The sequence below is a fragment of the Serinus canaria genome, chromosome 3 (assembly GCF_022539315.1).
Source record: "Serinus canaria isolate serCan28SL12 chromosome 3, serCan2020, whole genome shotgun sequence".
NCBI classification, from domain to species: Eukaryota; Metazoa; Chordata; class Aves; order Passeriformes; family Fringillidae; genus Serinus; species Serinus canaria.
Window position 1 is genome coordinate 108,911,312 of NC_066316.1, and position 19,117 is coordinate 108,930,428.

Consider the following 19,117-nt stretch of genomic DNA (forward strand, 5'->3'; position numbering starts at 1 on the left):
CCTGAGTAACATTTCTGCCGGGTAGAGCATCCGGAGGAGGCTCAGCCGAGGAGAGTGGGAGGTTCAGATGCCGAGTGTCCCTCTCCTGGGGACACAGCTCCTGCCTTCACTCCTCATCGGAGCAGCTCTCACTCTTGCTGGCCCCGGGGGACCCTCACTCTGCTCCTTGCACCTGCCCACTGAAACCTCCCGAGGTGCTGCTCTCCCCACCGAGGCTTTCCAGACCTGTACCTCTCCATCGTGCCAGGCTCTGGTCAGTGGTCAAACTGCAGAGGAGAGGAAGAGCTGCAGGGCTGGGTTTGAGGAGAGGCCAAGATTCTCAACATCTGCTCCTTATCTCGGCAGGAGGAAAGAGCTGCGGGTGTCACACTCGGGAAAATTGGGGTTTAGGTTGAATTTAGATTGAAAGGAGCCAAGTAACCAGAAAAGTCAGGGGATTAAGGGGTTTCTACCTTTATTGTGATTCCTACCGTGAGGTAAATAACAATAAGCAGAAGATGGGAAATCTAAGGTAAAACAAAAAAGCTCAGATCATCCACATTTCCACAGGGGGAAATTGGATTTTGGGTTTTTAGGATTAAGATTTTAGGTTGACTTTAAATTGAAACAATGCAAGTAACAATAATTTAAGGGGTTTTAGTGGTTTCTACCTTTATTGTGATTCCTACTGTGAGGTAAATAACAACTAGGCAGAAGATGGGAAATCTAAAGTAAAATAAAAAACGTCAATTCATCCACATTTCCAACATTTACACATTTTCTCCCCAAGTAAATGTTTATCTGAATTATGCTGTAGAAAAAGAAAGAAAATATTCTATGACATTTTGTGTAAACATTTCCCCACCAAGCAGCCTTAATCCTACTGTACAGTAATCAAAGGGATATCTATTCACAAAAAAAAAGTTTATCACGGTACACTTCTAAATATCAAATCATTTGGTCCTGGTTTAAAATTACATCTTTTCTTAACAATGAGATAAAAGAAATTATGCTCTGCTGAGTGTTCTCAAGCCCAAATTTTTTTTTTTAATTTAGACTTTGTAGTTAGAATTCAGGATGCCTGCTCCTTACAGCACATGCATGCTTATATGAATACATATGCATAGCTCTAACATGTTTTTTCAGTATATGTGAGCTTTCCATTTCCAGCAAAAAAAAAATTGTAATTTAAATTATTTTAATTATTACTTCATTAAAAACAGTAATTACATTTTTATCTACATTTTTACTCATCTATATCCATTGAAAGATAAGTAATTTTGTTTCTTTTTGCTCAAATGGTTTTATATCACAGTCACAATCCCAGCTCCAGACACGTTTATACTTTGAATAATTTTCTCAGATTATCAGACTGGTTTAGAATAATTTTCTCAGCTCTAACAAATAATATAAACCATCTTTGTATATATAAATTTGAATGAGAATTCACATTTACATTCCCTTTTTTCTAACAGTAAGTGAAAACATTCACATTTCAGTCACTCAGTTGTTGATCAAGTTAAATGAATGCCAACATTTCAACACAAAACTCTGCTCCCTTGAAGAAAACAAGACTTTTCCAATGGCTAAATACTTAAAGTCTTTGCTGTCTACATTCCTTGTACTGTTACTGGGACTGACTGGGACCATGGTGAAACTGTCTGGAGAATTGCAACTCCACCTTATGACAGCTTCAAAGGGTTTGACTTTTATTTTCTTTCTGTGCTGGAATGAAGATGAATCTTTAAGGTATTTTAACAGAATTTAGCTGAAAAGAAAAACCTGGTGCTGTTCTGAGATAGATTTACACTGCAAATCTTCATTTAAGGAAGAATAAAAGCATATCTGAAATAGACATTTTGAAATTACTCTAGGTCTTAAATCTGTACCCTTTCTCACCCATGGAGAAGCCTGGGATAGATGTTTGAAATACAAAGCAATCAGTCAGCTCTATGCCTGTTCATTCTGATTGTCTGTTAGCTTACATTTTGCTCTCACTGAAAATTATTTTACTTTTCTAGAAGCTGCAAACTAAGTGAAAACTGTTCCTCCTTCCAGCTCAGAGATACTGATTGCTTGTTAATGTCTTCATTCTTTTTAGGAATACTGAAAAATCATGTTTAAAAAATCAAAAAAAAAGATGATTTTGACTATAATCTTCAATTTTTGCTGTAAAATCGGTTACAGCTGCAGAGGCTGTAGCTGGCTGGTGTTAGCAAACAGATTTCCTGGGAGTGGTGCAAGGATTTTGTCAGTACCTGGATAAACTGGGGCAGATAAACACACAGTAAAGCATTTTCTGGTGGAATCAAAAGGTGTTTTTCCATGAAAACTCCAGTGGTAGAAGGGGAGACAATAATATCTCAAAAGAGGGAGAATGGAGTTCAAGTAGAGGTCAGTGCATGCAGTTTCGTATTCCTCATCCTGTCCCTGGCACAGGACCACTGTTTCCATGGAATTTCTCCTCTTCCTTGGCTTAACCAAGCCTTGCTGAGGATGGGATTCATCTCCCCATCTTCATTGCAGTTGCACCTTCACATGTCAGATCACAGTAAATAGGGAGAAATCAGCACTTCTGGGTTTAATTATTTCATTTCACAACAAAATGAAGTTAAATTAATAATTAAACATTTTATTATGTTGCTCAGAACATCTGTGGAATTTCCATAGCTGGAAACATCCAAGACTGGGCTTGGAAAAGCCTGTAATAACCTCATCTAAGGCGATGCTGTGAGCAGCAGGTGATTTCCTGAGTCCAATCTAGACTTTCCATAATTGCTCTTTTGCCCTCTACTCTAGTATAGGAAGATACATGCTTCAAGTGCTACTTTGTCTCCATTGACTTGAAAGTATTAAGTCAGACATCAATATTGACATTCCATCTGATGAATTCCACTGCAGATGTTCTCAAAGCGAGGAGCTGCATGTCCTGTATCCCTCCTGACAGCTTCAGCCTTTTGAACTTCAAAGGGCCAGAGTCCAATGCCACTTCTCCTGATGGCAATCAAACACACAACTCTGGAAAAAAAAAAAAAGGGAAGTGAAAAACCCACAACCCCTGAACTCCAAAACTATTCTGGAGCACAGCTCTGTTAGTCACTCATGCAGATGTGCTTGAACATACGCTTCTGGTAGCTGACCTCTTTCTTCTTTCTGCAATGAGATGAGAGCAAGTGTCATCTGGAATTGCCTATTTCCCACCAGGCAAAGACTAACTTAGGCACAGCTGTTCACAATCCAGGCAGCTGCTTTTGATCAGATAAATCCCACACCGAGGTTGTCAGAGTCACAGCGTGCAGGTCAGAGTGTTCAGTAAACCCTAAAATTGAATTCTGGATTCTCTAAGCTAGTGAAGAAGGTCCTTTCCTTCCAAAGGCACTTGGCTGTCAGCACAGAGTTGTGTTCTTGTGTTCAGTCTTTGCTGTGAGGTGGAGAGGTGCTCAGTACAACTGCACATCATCATCTTCCCTTATTGTTTTGGCTGGTCAGTTTTGTTTGCAATCCTTCTGGAAACAAGATTATTTATTGAGTTCTCCCTTGGGGTCTGCTCTTCTCTGGTGTGGGGCACTTGTACTGTTGGCTTAACCTCTAAGCAAATGTACTGGAATGTGTGTTATCCCCATGGGTTTTTCCTGGGGTAGAGGGCTCTTCTTCCATTAGACACAGGCAGTGAAGCACCAAAGGCTGACTCAGTTGTTCAAAGTTTTTTATTCCTACTTTCTGCTCTTTTCCATACCTTGAATGTTGATGATGAACAGGGCTTGCAAAATTAGGCAGCTGCCCAATACTCACTGGTGGCAAGACAGGGCCAAGCATCTTGGCCAGAATTTTCTCCTGAGAGGGACATCCTTCCATCTGATGAGAGGAATATCCTTCCTATCTTCTGCCTGGCACCAGCTGATGATTAAACATCAACAGGCCAATTGGGCTGAAACATGTAACTGACTTGAGAATGACTGTCTATAGCAGTGACTTGCTAATGCTTGGGGTTATTTTTAAGAGTGTAATTGTGTAATTATTCTGCAACAATAATAACAACAATACAATAATGATGATGATGGTAATAATAACCTTAAGAAATGACTGACCCATTTTGTTTGACCCCAGGGGAAGCACTACATTTGGCCAGAGATTTCGGCTACACCTGTGAAACAGAGTTCCCTGCCAAGGCAGTAGGAGAGCACATTGCCAGACAGCACATGGAACAGAAAGAGCAGACAGCGAGGAAAAAGATGATCCTAGCGACCAAGTAAGGAGGGAGGGGAAGCGAAAAAAGAAATCGGTCTGTCACTTCTCCATGTTGGATCTGGGGGCTGGGGGAGGGAGGAGTGGGAGTATGGAGCTGGGATTGTGGTGGCTGCTATCACAACAGTGCTCACTGGCTGCGGGTGAGTGAGATCCTCCTTGGGGATGCTGAAAGAAGGACCAGATTTACTGCAGTGGGGTTTTAGCGGCTGTGCTCTCATTGCTTGTGGTTAAGGGGGCACATACATCTTCCCAAATGCTTTGGTTTAGATGAGAACAAAGGATATTATTACATGGTAAGATCTGTGGGATGGAAACTGGCTTTGTCTCCTGTTTGTGTGTGAGCAGGAGATCTGAGCCTTTGCTGAAGTACTGGTTACTGTTGGATAATTATCATTAGTCTGCTGAGGGAGAGCCGGTTTGCAGAAGGACAGATCCTATCTGGATGCAAACTGCAAGAGCTCCCCTGAAGTCAAAGGCACTGGAACAATGTACAACAGCAGGGGAGCTTTGCTAAAGACATTAAAGACACAAAGAGGCATCAGACTTCACTCTAAACAAGCCACTCGTCTCCCTGGAGCAGAAACATCATGTTAGGATAACATTTCTTCTAGGTTAATTAGCCTTGATGAGGGAAGAATTAGCCTTCATGAGCCATGGGAAACAGGAATAAATAGTCTGAGTGGAGTAGGGCAGACCTGCCCTAGGTGTGTGGTCTGACTGTGTGAGGTAACCTTGAACATGTTCACAGTCTTGCTGTGCTCACTGCAGTGTCACATTTGAGGCTGGAGTGGAGCTGAGACCACAAATCCGAGCTCTCAAATCATCCCCTCCATGCTGGAAGTGTTTGAAAACCCTTCCAGGCTGTGATGTATCCAACAGGGAGGAATTTCCCTGTACTAGGGGAAAGGGCTGAGCAGCAACAGGATTGTCCTGTGTATCCCAATGTCCTTCTGCTTTGGCAAGATTCCTGGCCTTGGTGTCCCCTTTGTATCCAGAGCACTTTGCCCTGGCACTGACCCAGAGATGCACTCAAACATCTCATGCTTGTGAATCCCATGAATATAGTCTGTGGTCCTTCCCTGGGGTGATAAAAGCATCACCATGTGGATCAGTAGGAATTTTCTGGTTGTGAAGGTGATGAGAGACCTCATATACCATGTTCCTAATTCCCCTGTACATGAAAAGGAATAATATAAGTGAATATTATCTTATTCTTACCTCTATCCACATTTAAGGGCTCCAGGGGTTTCAGAGGCATGAGAATAAACCAGCTGGCCAGCAGAAATTCCTCTCTGCAAGTTGTGTTTCTCCATTGCTTTGTAGCCCATTAACAGCTGAGGATTTGTCCCATCTACAGAACACAATTCAACCAAAATTATGCAAATCTTCCTCATTTTTCCCTGGCTCTAGTGAGAAATCACAAAGCCATGGGTTGTAATAATTGGGGGGGTCACTTTTATGTCCTGTCCCCAAAGGCTGTGCCACTCAGGGACACATAAGAACCTCATTACCCTTTCTCACCACCCCACAACCACTTTCTCAGCCTCCTTCACTGCTGAGATGAGGAACCATGGGCATGTATCTCCTCTAAGCCCCATGAACTTCAGGCTTGTAGGCTGTTATCCAGCACTTGCTAGGAACAAAATTCTTTTTCCCCCCATTCTATCATTAAAAGCACCAGGTAATTGCTCAGAGAGGTCTGTCAATAATAGAAAGGCCACATCCTCCTGCAGTCAGCGCTGGTAACAGGGACAGATGGGTCAATGTGTGTGTTACTGCTGCCCTCTCCTGCCTGCAAGGAGAAGAGGGATTCCCAGTCCTGCCCAGGTGTTCAGGAGGCACAGGTCCATGACATCACAGTATCAGCATGGCATTTCCCAGCCGTGCATCCACATGTCTGATGCAAAGAGCTCTAGACAATCACCAGGACTTCCCACTGCTCACCAGCCATACCGAAGCTCTAGGCTGGCAATTTCAGCAATTCCACAACTTCCCTGACTCATGGGTTTGTGAGTGCTGACACCAGAAAAAAGCAGGGCATTATTATGCTGCTGCCAAAACCAACACAGAAATTCCAGGGTGGTAAGATCACTCATGGCAAGCTGTGTCTGTGGAAAGAGCTGGAGTGCTGCTGCCTGTGTGTGTTGCTGCTGCCCACTGTGGGACAGAGCCAGAAGCCCACAGAAGTGCTCACATGAGTGGTCCTGAGGAAAAATAAGGGGAAAGAACAAAGTTATTTCCACAATCCTCAGAATGCAGGTGATGAGGAAAAACAAGTGGAAAGGGTAAAATGATTTCCATGATTTTTCATAGCTAGGTGTGTTTCTATTATGGATTTAGACATCCACATTTATTGGCTCAGTTCAGCTGCCCAAACAGAGGCACTCAATGCCATTAGAGTTGAACTGGGTTATCCAGTTTGGCCATGAGTAGCTGCTCCAGAAGCACACAGATCTCTTCTTGTTACTCTGTTGTATTTGCCAGTGGCTACGGATGACTTGGGTATTACAAATCTACATGTGAGTAATGAAACAGAGCCATAAATGACCACAATGATGAAGGCTCCAGTGTCCAGTAGGTGCTCCCAAGTCTCCTTGACATCAAGGGCATCCAGACCTTGTAATCAAGCTATCCACCCACCCTGAGTGGAGGCATTTCAGCTGCCATGCACAGAACTGTGGCCCACAGGCCAGTGAAAACTAAAAAATGATATTTCAGATGCCAACAGCTCAAGTGACTCTTTTCATTACCCTGCTCAGCCCTACCTGGTCTGAGGCAGGCTGATAGAATTACAGAGAACAAAAACAGGACCATTGTCCATCATGAAACAAATCACATTCATTTTGTTAAACTGCTTCACCTCCCAAAGCTACCTCATGAAAATGGTCTCTCCCAATTGCAAATCAGGACCTGCCTGGGAAAGTACAAATTGATGCAACGGGATGGTGCCATGGTCTGTTCTAACAGTTTTATGGACTAGACAATGAAGAATGAGAGCTCTACTTAATAATTGTCATGGGAAGAAGAGATGATTTGGTGTGTAGGCAGAGCTCACTGCTGAACACAAGTGTCAGCAATGGCAGGATGGGAGTGAAACAGGCTGAAAAGAGCTGAAAGGGTCAGAAAACACAATCAATGAGACAAACCAGTCTTCTGCTATTCTCTTTCTTTCACTCACCTCCTTTGACTGAGCAGATGATTGTCTTGGCAAGTGAATGGTTTTCTGGATGGACAAAAATGCTCCAAAAAAAGACTGAATTGTCACAGTTCTGGCCAAAGAACTGTGGCCAGAACTTTTATATTGGCCTCTCAACCCTAAAAATGTAGAAAAGGCCTCAGAATGCACATTGAATTCACATAGAAATGGAAAAAAAAATAGTGGTACCTGGTTTTATAGGGTCTTTAAACATGGGTCAATTTGCCTTGCAGAGGCATGGGAGAGCCTGGAGGGTTTTACAGCAGGAGACAGAACCTGACCAGTTTGCAGCTTGGACAGTTGCAACACTGCTGAAGGCTGTGCCAACTATTCCAGGTGCTGAAGAGGCACAACATCCTACAGGAAAGATCCCAGTGTTTCGCAGCACAAGGTCTTCCCATACGATCAGAGGGACAGATACACCCACATTTACACAGAACAAACCAGAATACTGTGGATAATAATTTTATTGTGGAATTGATTACAGCCAGCACAGACTAATCAGCATCTGGCTCATGACACTTCTCTGATGTCTGGTCCTTGGATACCTGGAAACTCTGCCACACTCAGAATAAATCAGATTAATGGGGTCACATTTGCCCCACTTTTGTACTCAATACCAGGCATTGGCTTTGGGCCACTGGTAGGGATCATGGGCTCTTGTTTTGTCCCAGTACAGAATTTTTTCTCTTTTTCTGGTCATATAATGGATCATCTGACCATGTATCACAAATCATTAGATGTCTCCTATGCAGGAGTGACCACGACTATTTTTATTAATCTGTGGCCCCCCTAGGACCGCACAACCATCTTCCTTTGCTTTTTCAAAATCACAGTCCAACTCAGCAAAAAACTGCCAACCCCTCTCCCTGTCACTACCCCAGGTGATATTTTACTGGTAGTGGAGGCTCTGAGATACCACTTTGCCTAGAAATCCCCTTGAAAAAAAAGTAGGTTACTGCCTTTTGCGGGTTTTCATGTATAACAAAAAAGTTTTTTTCTCTTCCTTCAATCTGCCAACATTCAGTAAAGACTTTTGACACGTGAAGATAGAAGGGAACTTAATTGCACACTTGGTTCTGACACTTTCCTTTGTTAAAATAAAAGAACTTTTAAGATGAACTTTTTCAACAGGTAGAAAGTAGAGGTTGGAGGAAGGAGAGAAGAGCAGTGCTGACAGGGCCGACTGGGGATAGTGGATTGTTTAGAAGCCAAAATGACTGACTGTTTTCAGTTGTTGAAAGGAACTGTTTTTCCTCTAAGGACCTGATTCATTAAAACTGTATGCTGCATTTACATACATTTCTGCTGAATACCTCTCTTTGCCTGAAAGGCTGGGGTGATGCTGTCTTTTCAAGCAGTCGGTGTCTAGGTCCATGCAGATGACAAGCATTTAGAGAATCAGGCTTGGATGGGGTCCAGAAGCACAGCAGGAAATTGGTTTCTGAATTTCCTCTTAGTCAAGGGAGAGCTATCCAAGATCTCTGTTCCCAGCTTTTATCACTGTCATAAAGTGAAGGGTAAAACCAGCCTAGCACAGTTTTCTTGCTTATAACTCAGCAGTGAAGGGCCTTGTAAAGACCAACAAGCTGAGTTCACCCACTTTTTCCATTTTACCTATGTCCCAAAAGACAGGAGTTACAAGGTGATAATGAACAACCCAAACTTTACCTAGGACCAGGTGTGCAATGAGTCCCCTAAAAGGGGTCATGGACCAACAAAGATGCTCTTTTGTATTAGAAACTGCCCCTAGGCACAGTGATTGCATCTATGCTACCAAAGTAAACAGCCACACACACACTGAGTCATCAGATTGCACTTGTCCAAGTTACTAAAATGCTAGAAAGGCTCATGGAATTCTCTCAAATATCTTTTGAGCAAGTCCTGGAGACAGCCCATAATAGGATCTATTCTCAGGAAACCCCAGGATTCAGAAGACCAGAGGAACATAATTGTATGGATGTTACCAGATGGTGACAAATGGTCTGCAGGTGTGAGGGTGACCTTGTCACTCCACACTTCACTGGGTGGCACTGTTTCCAGGCTACGTGTAGTCACTGTGACCAGTACCAGGTTAATCCAACAAAGATCAGGTCCCCAAGTGGGTGTCCTGATCCTCTGGAGGTGATCATGTCCTCCTGATCCCCCATTAGTGCCTTTATTTCCAGACAATGGAGAACTCCCTGCTGATTTGACAGGTCCCCTTTCCTTTTTTTCCATTAACTGAATCCTAAACCAAGTGAAAGTGATGTCTGTTCATTCATGGTCCAGATGTTGATCTTCTGAAGACATGAGCTAAATGGAGCTGATTTGGTTTCTTTTTTTAAAAGTTTGTTGGTAGAATATTCCTAGGCTAATTTACAAACAACAAGGCAACAACACAAGAACAAAAACACCTTATTGTTGTGTGTTTCCTATTGCTAGGTCCTATACAGAGGAATTCCAGGAAATAAATTTAACTGCCAGGTGCTGAGGCATCCTGAGAAGCCTCTGGGAAGACTGAGTGGGAGAGGGAAAACAGTGAGACCATCCATCTTTTACATAGAAGATGGGCTACTAGGTTGGTGGGAGACCAGAGCAGACAGACCCTGAATTCTCACTACAAGGGGTCCTTCCTTCACAACCCCTTTGTCCTAAGGGTTGGGAGTCAAAAAGGCATGTCCAAAATATCCAGGACTTCAACTTGCAGAAAAAGCAGTGCCCACAATGAACACAAGCCCATGTACAAGTATTGGTGTATTAACACAAACTAAATAATAGAGTAATTTACACATTTCAGGCATATTCTAATGCTAGTTCACCATTTCCTTTAACTATAAGGCTTGCTGCCAATGCAGGTGAGCTAAGCTAGGCTTAACACTGCCAAAGTGGGTCCTATTCCAGGGAAAAATCACATTTTAAAATGTTAACATTAATATAGTTCCACAGGGAAAATATTTCTGTTCAAGGGATTCTGCATGTTGTTAGTTCTCAGAATCTGGGGCAGGTAAGCCAGAAATGGATTTGTCTTTAATTTCTGTAACAACAATTCTGCCAAGCAATTCTGTTACGAATGAGATCACTCAGGACAAGGTGGGAGTGTTTTGGGAATCAGCTTTATGAGAATCAGCTTCCTGTTTAATTGAAGGAGTTCCATTTTCCTTTTAGACAAATATGTAAAGAATTCCAAGACCTTCTAAGTCAAGACAGATCACCCCTCGGATCCTCCAGACCGACTCCAATATTAGACCTCGACATCCAGAGACATTTAACACATTTCAGGTATGATTTTGAAAAAGGAAACCAAAAATCCATACTTTTGATTTAGACTGCATATGATGTTTTAATGGTATTTGTTCCCTTACCGAAAAGACATGCAAATAATTAATTAACATCCATAATCACTGCTAGCTGTGCCTATTAAAAATGCAGGTTTGCCCAGCAATGTAGTTCAAGTTTGCTGCAACCAACCTGCTTCTAGGACCACAGTCTGAGTTTGAATAAGATATTTTCTGCATCTACTGGTCAATTCTCCCCATCTGGCCAGAAAGCTGTCTTGCTTTAAACATGAGCCAAATCACAGCTTACAAGTGGATGGTCTAGAAGCATAGAAACAAATTCTGACCCAATAGAAATTAATCAAAATAGAAATAATAGGAAGAAAAGGTTGCATCATCTCCAATTAAATAAATAGGTCCAGAAGTTCCTGCAAGCTTCTGAGATAATTTGACAATGTCTTACCAGGACCATTTTATTAACTCTTTGGTTTCCAAAGCAGGCTGGCCTTAAAGTACATTACCTACTAAAACAATTTTACTGCACCAATTTCCAAACAACACACCAGAAAAATTTGGGTGAATGAAAGCTGACCAACACTAAAAAGCCAGACTGATGATATATTTAGACTCCATTCTTGAGCAATACTTAATGTGCTGGTTTAAACTGTCTTAGAAGCTGTTTTGAAGAAAAAGACTCATGGTACATGCACACCAAGTCCAAACTTCATTAGAATTTTATCTTAATTATATATAAAAGTGTATAGATATTTTGGGGTCACAAAGATTTATTAGCTCAGGAGTTGCTGTGCAATTTCATCTTTTTGCTTTAGGCAGTGTGTCAGATACAGTCAGGAGTGATGTGGGAATCTTCCAGAGAGCCACTTTGAAACAGTGGGGTCATCTAAGATATCTATCAAAGATAAGTTGGATGAAATATCCTGGAGATGCTCCTGTCTTTGCTCAGGCCACACAGGGGAATACATGACTTGCTGAGGCTACTGATTGTTAATTTTTTCCATCCACTAGCTAATATATGAAAAAACAGGTGAAGAACTCTCCCAGAGAGTTATTTACAAGTCATAATATTAAGCAAGTTTCATAGCACTATAAAGGCTTATAAGTGTGCTGTATATTCTTTAGCAAAAACCAGCTGAGTCACCCTTCTTTCATTGGTTGGACAGACAACTTCCATGTCCCAATGTCCCAACATCTGTTAGTTACTAGCATTCTGATATCTGCTGTGATAACTAATGTTTGGTCTCTCAGACTTTGAGTGGAATTCCAAAAATACCCACCATCCCACTTCTTCTGTACACCTGCTGAGGTGTGAAGAGGCAAGGGTAATTCCTCATCCACAAATGTACATGTTCCTGAGATTCCTGTTTATTCTCACACACATCTGTGTGCATCCCACTGTGTAAGAACACACCAGGACCACCCCACTCCTTTCTCATGCAGTGCTGTGCATGTGCACACACAGAGCACCCAGGTGTGTGTATATTTTCCATAATACACACTCCAAAACACCCAACTACATGCACACATCAAGAGAAACATCCTTATTTATGCAGAATGCTCATAGAGGGATTTTAACCAGCTACATAAACTTGTGGAAAAGAGATAATTCCCTTTTGCATGTACACAGAGGAAATGTGATGCGAGGTGGCTAATCCCCAAGGATTCCTGTGTTTAGAGTAGAAAGAGCAGTCAGGATAAAATGCTGAAGGCTTCAGCTACAAAACTGTCGACTAGTACAGCTCCCATCCTTCCTTCTCCAATGCACATCAGGAGTTGGAGGGCAAAGCTTCTGCAGGCAGCTCTGGATCAGTCAGCACTCTCTTTCATGTCTGCTGCAGAGCTTAGGTGATGGACTGAAGATGAGCACCTGGTGGAGCACAGGCTTTGATCCTACACAGGGTCTTCCCTGGCTTTAAGTCAGAATCTTCTCTGATTGTGCTCAGGGAATGATGAGGGCTGCCACACCCAGAGGTGGAGCTGAGACCATATTTCTTTTCCAGCCAGTGTAGAGATGCTGGGGTCAGATCAACTTCTGTCCTGGACTTCTGACTCTGTTCAGATGCCTGTAGGAGCCTCCACTGCAGCCAGCTGTAAACTTCTGCCACAGTGTCCAGGAGTCTCACCTGTATAGCTCGAGAAATCTCAGTTAAACAGGTCTAGCATGGATGTCTGCATCAGTGTAGCTAGAATTTCTCTCTAAACTCCATTGTCTGAACAATCTGGTCTAAATCTCCACCAGAATGGGAGATTAGCCAATCAGTATGCACTAGACACTTACACTGTGGCTAAACCTAATGTAGGCAAAAAAAATCCTTATTCCCATCCTCTAAATCCATCAGTCTTCACAGTCAGATCACCTCAACTCCTAATACCACTACTTGTCTTCTCGAGATTAAATATCACAGAATCATAGAATGGTTTGGGTGTCAGGGACCTTAAATCTCATCTTTTTTCAACTCCCTGCCATGTGGGAACTAGAGAGTCTTTAATGTCCTTTCCATCCCAAACCACTCCATGATTCTATGATATGATGAAATCTGAAAGAAATCTGAAGATATTTTTTTATCACCATAAAAAAATCAGAGGAATCACACAAATGCTTATTATTAAAGTAAGTTCTAGGATATTGAAAGTCTTTCTGAAGAGCTATAACATCAGATATTTACAGTGGGATTGGATCCAGTCTACAATGGGGTGAAAGGGAGTTTTCTTTAGGAATAAATTCCCCTACAGCTGTTCAGTGTAGAGTTGTGTACTCCACTTTCTCATGATGTTACCTGTTCTATGTTAATTATTAAGACCAGAGTTCACAGCCTGGCACAGGTCAGATAGAAGCAGGTTTTTTCCCCATTTTCTCTGTTTTAAATCTTCAAGTTCACACTTCTCTCTGAAGTTTATCCACTGAGTCTTAGTTCATCAAGATCTGCAAATGTGTCCAACCTGAAGTACAGGATAGTCCCCATGAAGGGATCATAAATATTGGGTTTGCTCAAACTCCAAACTCAAATTTCACACAAAGCACAAAATGCAAAATCTTCAAACGAGCTGCCAGTGAGCCTGAGAACTGCTAGATTTTGCCCAACCTTATGTAAAAAAATTCAGAGACTCTTGTACACCTCTGGTACACCCTGTTTGTGCAGCTGCTGTCTGAACTGTTCATCTGACCCGAATTAAAAACTCAATGATCCATGAGGAATGATTTTCCAATATTATTCAGTCATGAACAGACAACTCAGACCCTTACATTTATAGTAGCAAATATTGTCCACTACCAGAGCCAGGATCATTTTATGTTTTTTTTTTCATTCAACTTTTCTCATTTTTCAATACATTTTAGAGGAAATGTATTGAAAAGTGAGAAAATGCATTTTACATTTTACCGCAGAGAAGTTACACTGATAACGTCACTTATCAGTAGGCTGTTGAAGTTGTTAACCTGTTGAGGTTTGATAACCTCAAATAGCTTCAAATATCTTGGTACTAGCAGATAAAGTAGTGCAGAGAAGAAGCATTGGCCACCTGAGCTTCTCTTCATCTGCAGAATTTCTGGGTTTTTTTCTGCCTGGTTGGACTAGCACTAATCCAAACTATTCCTGGGCACAGTAGTACATATATATCACCAATAAAAGTGCAAGTTTAGAAATCCTGGAAGCACCAGCCCTTATTACAGGCCAGTAAGGGGCTGCCTGTGTTATAAATTTAGATTTAGGGAAGTCCTGCCTTGCCAGGGCTGGATCCCAAATCTCACAGGCTAAGTGTTGGGGTAGCCCAGATTTCCAAGCATTACATAAGTCTGCATTCAGGAGGAGGTGACAGATTGTAGGGTTGCCCAGCCTGTCCTTCAGGTCTTCTTTGAGCTGGAAAGGTTGGAAGAGACCTTAGAGATCACCTTGCTCCAAACTCTCTGCCATGGGCAGGGACACTTCCACCAGACCAGGCTGCTCAAAGCCCCACCCAACCTGGTCTTGCATACCTTGAACACAAATTGTCCTGTGGCTTCTGCCTGGCCTGAAATTCACCCCATGAGCTACCCCAGTTTCTGAGGAAAAATTCAAAATCATGAAGCCATGGAGCAAACAAAAAAACCCTGGAAAAATCCATTTCCATGACTAAGTGCTGAGACTTTTTGTCCAGACACAGGAGCTCTTTATTGTCCTCTAAAGGCTGATCTGTGCAAAGCATTTTTGGGTTTACTACAAAAGAGAGCAAAGTCAGCATATCAGTACTGGAAAAGAACCTGAAATTTTCTATAGCTTTAATGAGAGGAACCTGTTTTTCTCACCCTTTACTTTCAAAGTAGAGAGACCATAAGGATCATCAGGAGAGTAAAGAGTGAGAAGAGCAAGAGCAAAAGAAAGAGAGGTGAAAATGAAAGAGAAAAGGAAAGTAGTTACATAAAACTTAGTTTCTTTTAAAATCCTTATATTTATAATACTTAAAAAATACTTAAGTATTTACTTATAAGTATTTTATAATACTTCATTATAAAATACTTATAATATTTATGATACTTATATATTTAGAATACTTGCAAATTACTTATAATTCAGATGATTTTTCCCCAGAATCCCACAGAATCATGTGAGGTTTCTGTTTACATGTGCATGCACCTGAGTATGGAAGAGGGAAAAGCTGGGCAGTTAATTCTCATAAAACTCAAACTAGATTCAAATCCTACAGGTTTGAAAAAAAAAAAAGTAGAGTAAAATTGAGGCTTCTCTCTATTTTTTTCAGGTCCTTTCAGGTAATATAAATTTTTTTTTAGCATTGTAAGATTATAATGTTTGGAGATAGCAAAAGGATAGATGTAAGCAAAACATTTTCATAACACTGAGAATAATTCGCTTTAGAAAAACCCAGAAAAAGTAAAACAGGGCAATCATGACCTGCAGCAGGTGAAGACAAGTCTGCCTGGAGACACAAGAGCTCTGACATACACACTCAGAGATTTTATGGCACAGGTAGTTCTGAGGGGAGATGGTGAAATCCTGGATAGCCCCCAACAACATAATTCTGCCTCTAAATCAGCAGAGTTGAATGGTGACATTGCAATCAACAGGTTCTTCTGCTGGATCTGGAACGAAGTTGACCCACACAACAATCAAACCCCATCCTTTTCCTGTTAGGGCTGTACAGGTAGATCTGAGGCACGTCAGTATGGGAAATAGCCATAATTCCATGTCAGTCATCTCTGTGGTATTTTTTGCATTACCCACATTTAGTGCATCCAGCCCTCTCCAGAGCAGAGAACCAGACCAGATGAACCAATTATTCTCTCTTGTGGAGATTCCTGATGTGAAGAAGGGAAGTGTTTCTGCTACATTTCAAAGAAGGAATGAAGACAGGCAGAAATTAAGACACCTCAAAAGATACACCAAAGTTGATGTAATGAACTGTGTGCTTTTAGACCTGGACAGTGGATCACAAATGTCTGTAATGTTTGAATGCTTCTGTGGTATCTTGGATGAATTTGGCCAAGACCACCTCTTTCTGTCCCAAACAATTCCCAGGCAGTGGTCAGCCTTGCTTCAGTTGGAAGTTTAGTTATGGCCACTACTGTCAGGTAAAAATGCTTGATTGATAGAGATGGGGCCAGGCTGTGCCAGGTCACTCATGGCCTGAGGAATCTCTGTATTCTCACTTTGCTAATGCAGCTAAAGGTGAACCAACAGCATTTTTCAGTTTAAGAACCTTAGAGTGATTCCCCTCTCTGGTGAATGGGGAGACCTGGAGTCATTTTAGGTGTGAAGAGACATCCTGTTTCACATGCATCTGCCACTCAGATCAGCATTTAGGGAATCCCTCTAACTGAATCAAACATGCAAATCAATAAGACATCAATTTAAAAAAACCTTATATTTTAGATAATATTTCTCTCCTGTTGAGTGGAGAGAACACATACCTTCTTCTCTCTTCCATTTCACTGTCATATCTGAGATTCAGTCAGGAGCCTGAAATTTTAACTGATATGTCTTCACATCTTTTTCTTCTTAACCTGCCCCTACATCAGAACAGTCTTGTTGCTTGTTTTTTGGTTTTTTGTTTTTTTTTTTAATTTTTAACAAAATTATTTTCTTGGTTTCCCAGAATATTTTATAAACTAGAGTTAGCAGAAAACACATCAAAAATAATTCTGTGCTGCAATACCAAAGCCATAACACATAAACCTTTCAAACAGAAGACTTTCTGAGATTATACTCACAAGGTCTGTGTCTGTGTCTTATTTCATACATATAGACTCCATGACCTCATCAAACACCTTCCTAGCCTCACTTTCTTCAATTTTAAAATTTGGTATAGATATATCTTCTACATTTACTTTTGGGACACTTGTGTCTCTAAGTATCTGTGGTGTTTGGAAATTTCAGATATCCTACTAATGCCATCCATCATGTAGGGAAAGGAGATTATCCACTGATTACTGCTGTTGTATTTGATCCTTTAACTTCAAGGCTACACTTCATCAAGATGCAAAATCACACCCAGATCTTCTATTTTATATATAAAGACAGCAAAACAGCAAAGGGAAAGCTACTTTCTTGTAAGTGACACTCCTTTCACTGCAGAAACCTTATAAAAACAGACACACAAAAAGTAATAAGTTCAGAATACTAAAGTTAGGTAATGAAAGCAATCAGCATCCTCATGGATTATTCTGTCTTCTGTCGAGCCATCCAGCTGATATGAAACACCCTTCCTGTGAAACCGTTTGAGACAAGAGTTTTGTCGCTCAGCTGCTCGCTGAGCCTGGAGCTGTCAGCCTCCTGCCAGTGCCTGGCATCACACTGATGAGGTGACACGAAAAGTGACAGACAAGAAACCAGAATCTCAGACTTTGGGAGCAGTGAGAAAGTAACATCCTTCTTTCCAAAGAGGAAAACGGAGCACTGAAACAGGTTTTGAAGCTCAGCGTGTTCTTTAAACTGTAACAAGAAGCCAAGCCCAAAGACTTACTTGTGGGTTGTCTTCAAAGATGTGCTCATCCACTTTTGTAGGTTGTTCTCTCTTTTTTTTTTTTTTACAATTCTTTGCTTATCAGGAGGTAGAGCAGCTTCTGTTGTAATTCTAGTGATCTCAGCCCACAGGAGCAGCCTCCTGTTTGGATGCAGGGACTGGAAGAAGCCTGGTGCTCAATGAAGTTTATGGTGAAACACCTCTGGTGCCCTCTAGAGTTGCCTGATTTCCAGGAGCTCCCTCAATCTTTGGTTTTTATTAACTGAGAGGAACTGCACTGGTGCCTAGTGCTGAGGCACTACAAACGAACAATTTTGTTTAGGTTTTGGTTTTTGATTTTTTTGGTTTTTTTTTTTTTTTTTTTTTATTTTTACTTTTTTCCCTCGTCTCTTTATTTACCATAAGTGTTAGAGTGCCTTCTTCTGGTATCATTACCTCACTTCCTTTCCAAGGGATTCCTTCATTGATCTTTCCATAGTAAGGTCTCAGTCATCTTGTCCTGCTCTCTTGATGAACTAAATCCTTTCTAATTTCTAATATTGTTAAAGTTTTTGTCATGGGTTTTATGATACCGTATTCCCTTAAAGTCACAATTTAAGGAGTCAAGAAAACAGACAAAAATCTGTTTTCTTTTTTTTTATCTCATTCATTAAAAACGAGGCTCCATAATTATGGGGAATAAAATGTACATTCAGTAAAGAAGCAAAAAAATCTTGGGAGTTCTTAGATTTTCAACATAGCACTTAAGATTTCTTAACGCTTTTAAGGCACTCTGTGTTTCCCAAAAGAAAAAGGAATGCCCTCCTCTCCTTTCCAAAGTAAAAGGCTATGAAGTTGATTGCTCTTTGTCATGAGCATGTTTATAAATGTTAATTCTTGGTCTTTCTCATTTGAGGAGGGCAGTCATCACACCTCAACAGGAGGACTTTTCAGCTACATTTCCTCACTGGAAAAAATTGTGGATGGTAGTGAATTGAATGAACCTAATCTGTTTCTTTGCATAAAGTAAAGATGAGCCACTAAATGTTTTAAACTTTGGTCTACAGTTCAGAAACACTCTACAGTTTTTGGAAGTTTCAGGTCTGTTACCCGGGCAATTCTTCTTAATGTGGAAAATGAGCCCCCAAGTCTGAAATTTACAGATCCGAAATAGATTATCTTAAATTTGGGGCATCAGTCAAAATAGATTATCTTAAATTTGGGGCATCAGCTTTAATACTCTCCTCCTATTTTTTCTTTGGCTTTTACACACGGTAGAAGGAAGTCCATCTGCTTAGGAGGACGTGTCCTTAATACACAGTGAACAGAAGAAAAACATGAGAGCCTAATTTGAAGTCAACTTCTGTGCTGTTTGCTACTCTGATCCTTCTTATCCCTGTAATATACACTGCCCATGTTCTGATTTTTGACTATCAGTCTAACTTTTGTCATGGTTAGACCTTCTGGGCTTCTGAAGTAAAGTTAT

General features: G+C 41.2%; 1 protein-coding gene across 1 annotated transcript in view; it reads left to right on the plus strand.

Annotated features, from left to right (window-relative positions):
* The window catches only part of TFAP2D (transcription factor AP-2 delta), a 48,320-nt gene that overhangs the window by 23,088 nt on the left and 6,115 nt on the right, over positions 1–19,117 (plus strand). Inside the window, exons 6-7 of the mRNA XM_018922426.3 lie at positions 4,087–4,228; positions 10,571–10,684. Of these exons, the coding sequence (XP_018777971.2) occupies positions 4,087–4,228; positions 10,571–10,684 (256 nt within the window). The remainder of the gene's footprint in view (positions 1–4,086; positions 4,229–10,570; positions 10,685–19,117) is intronic.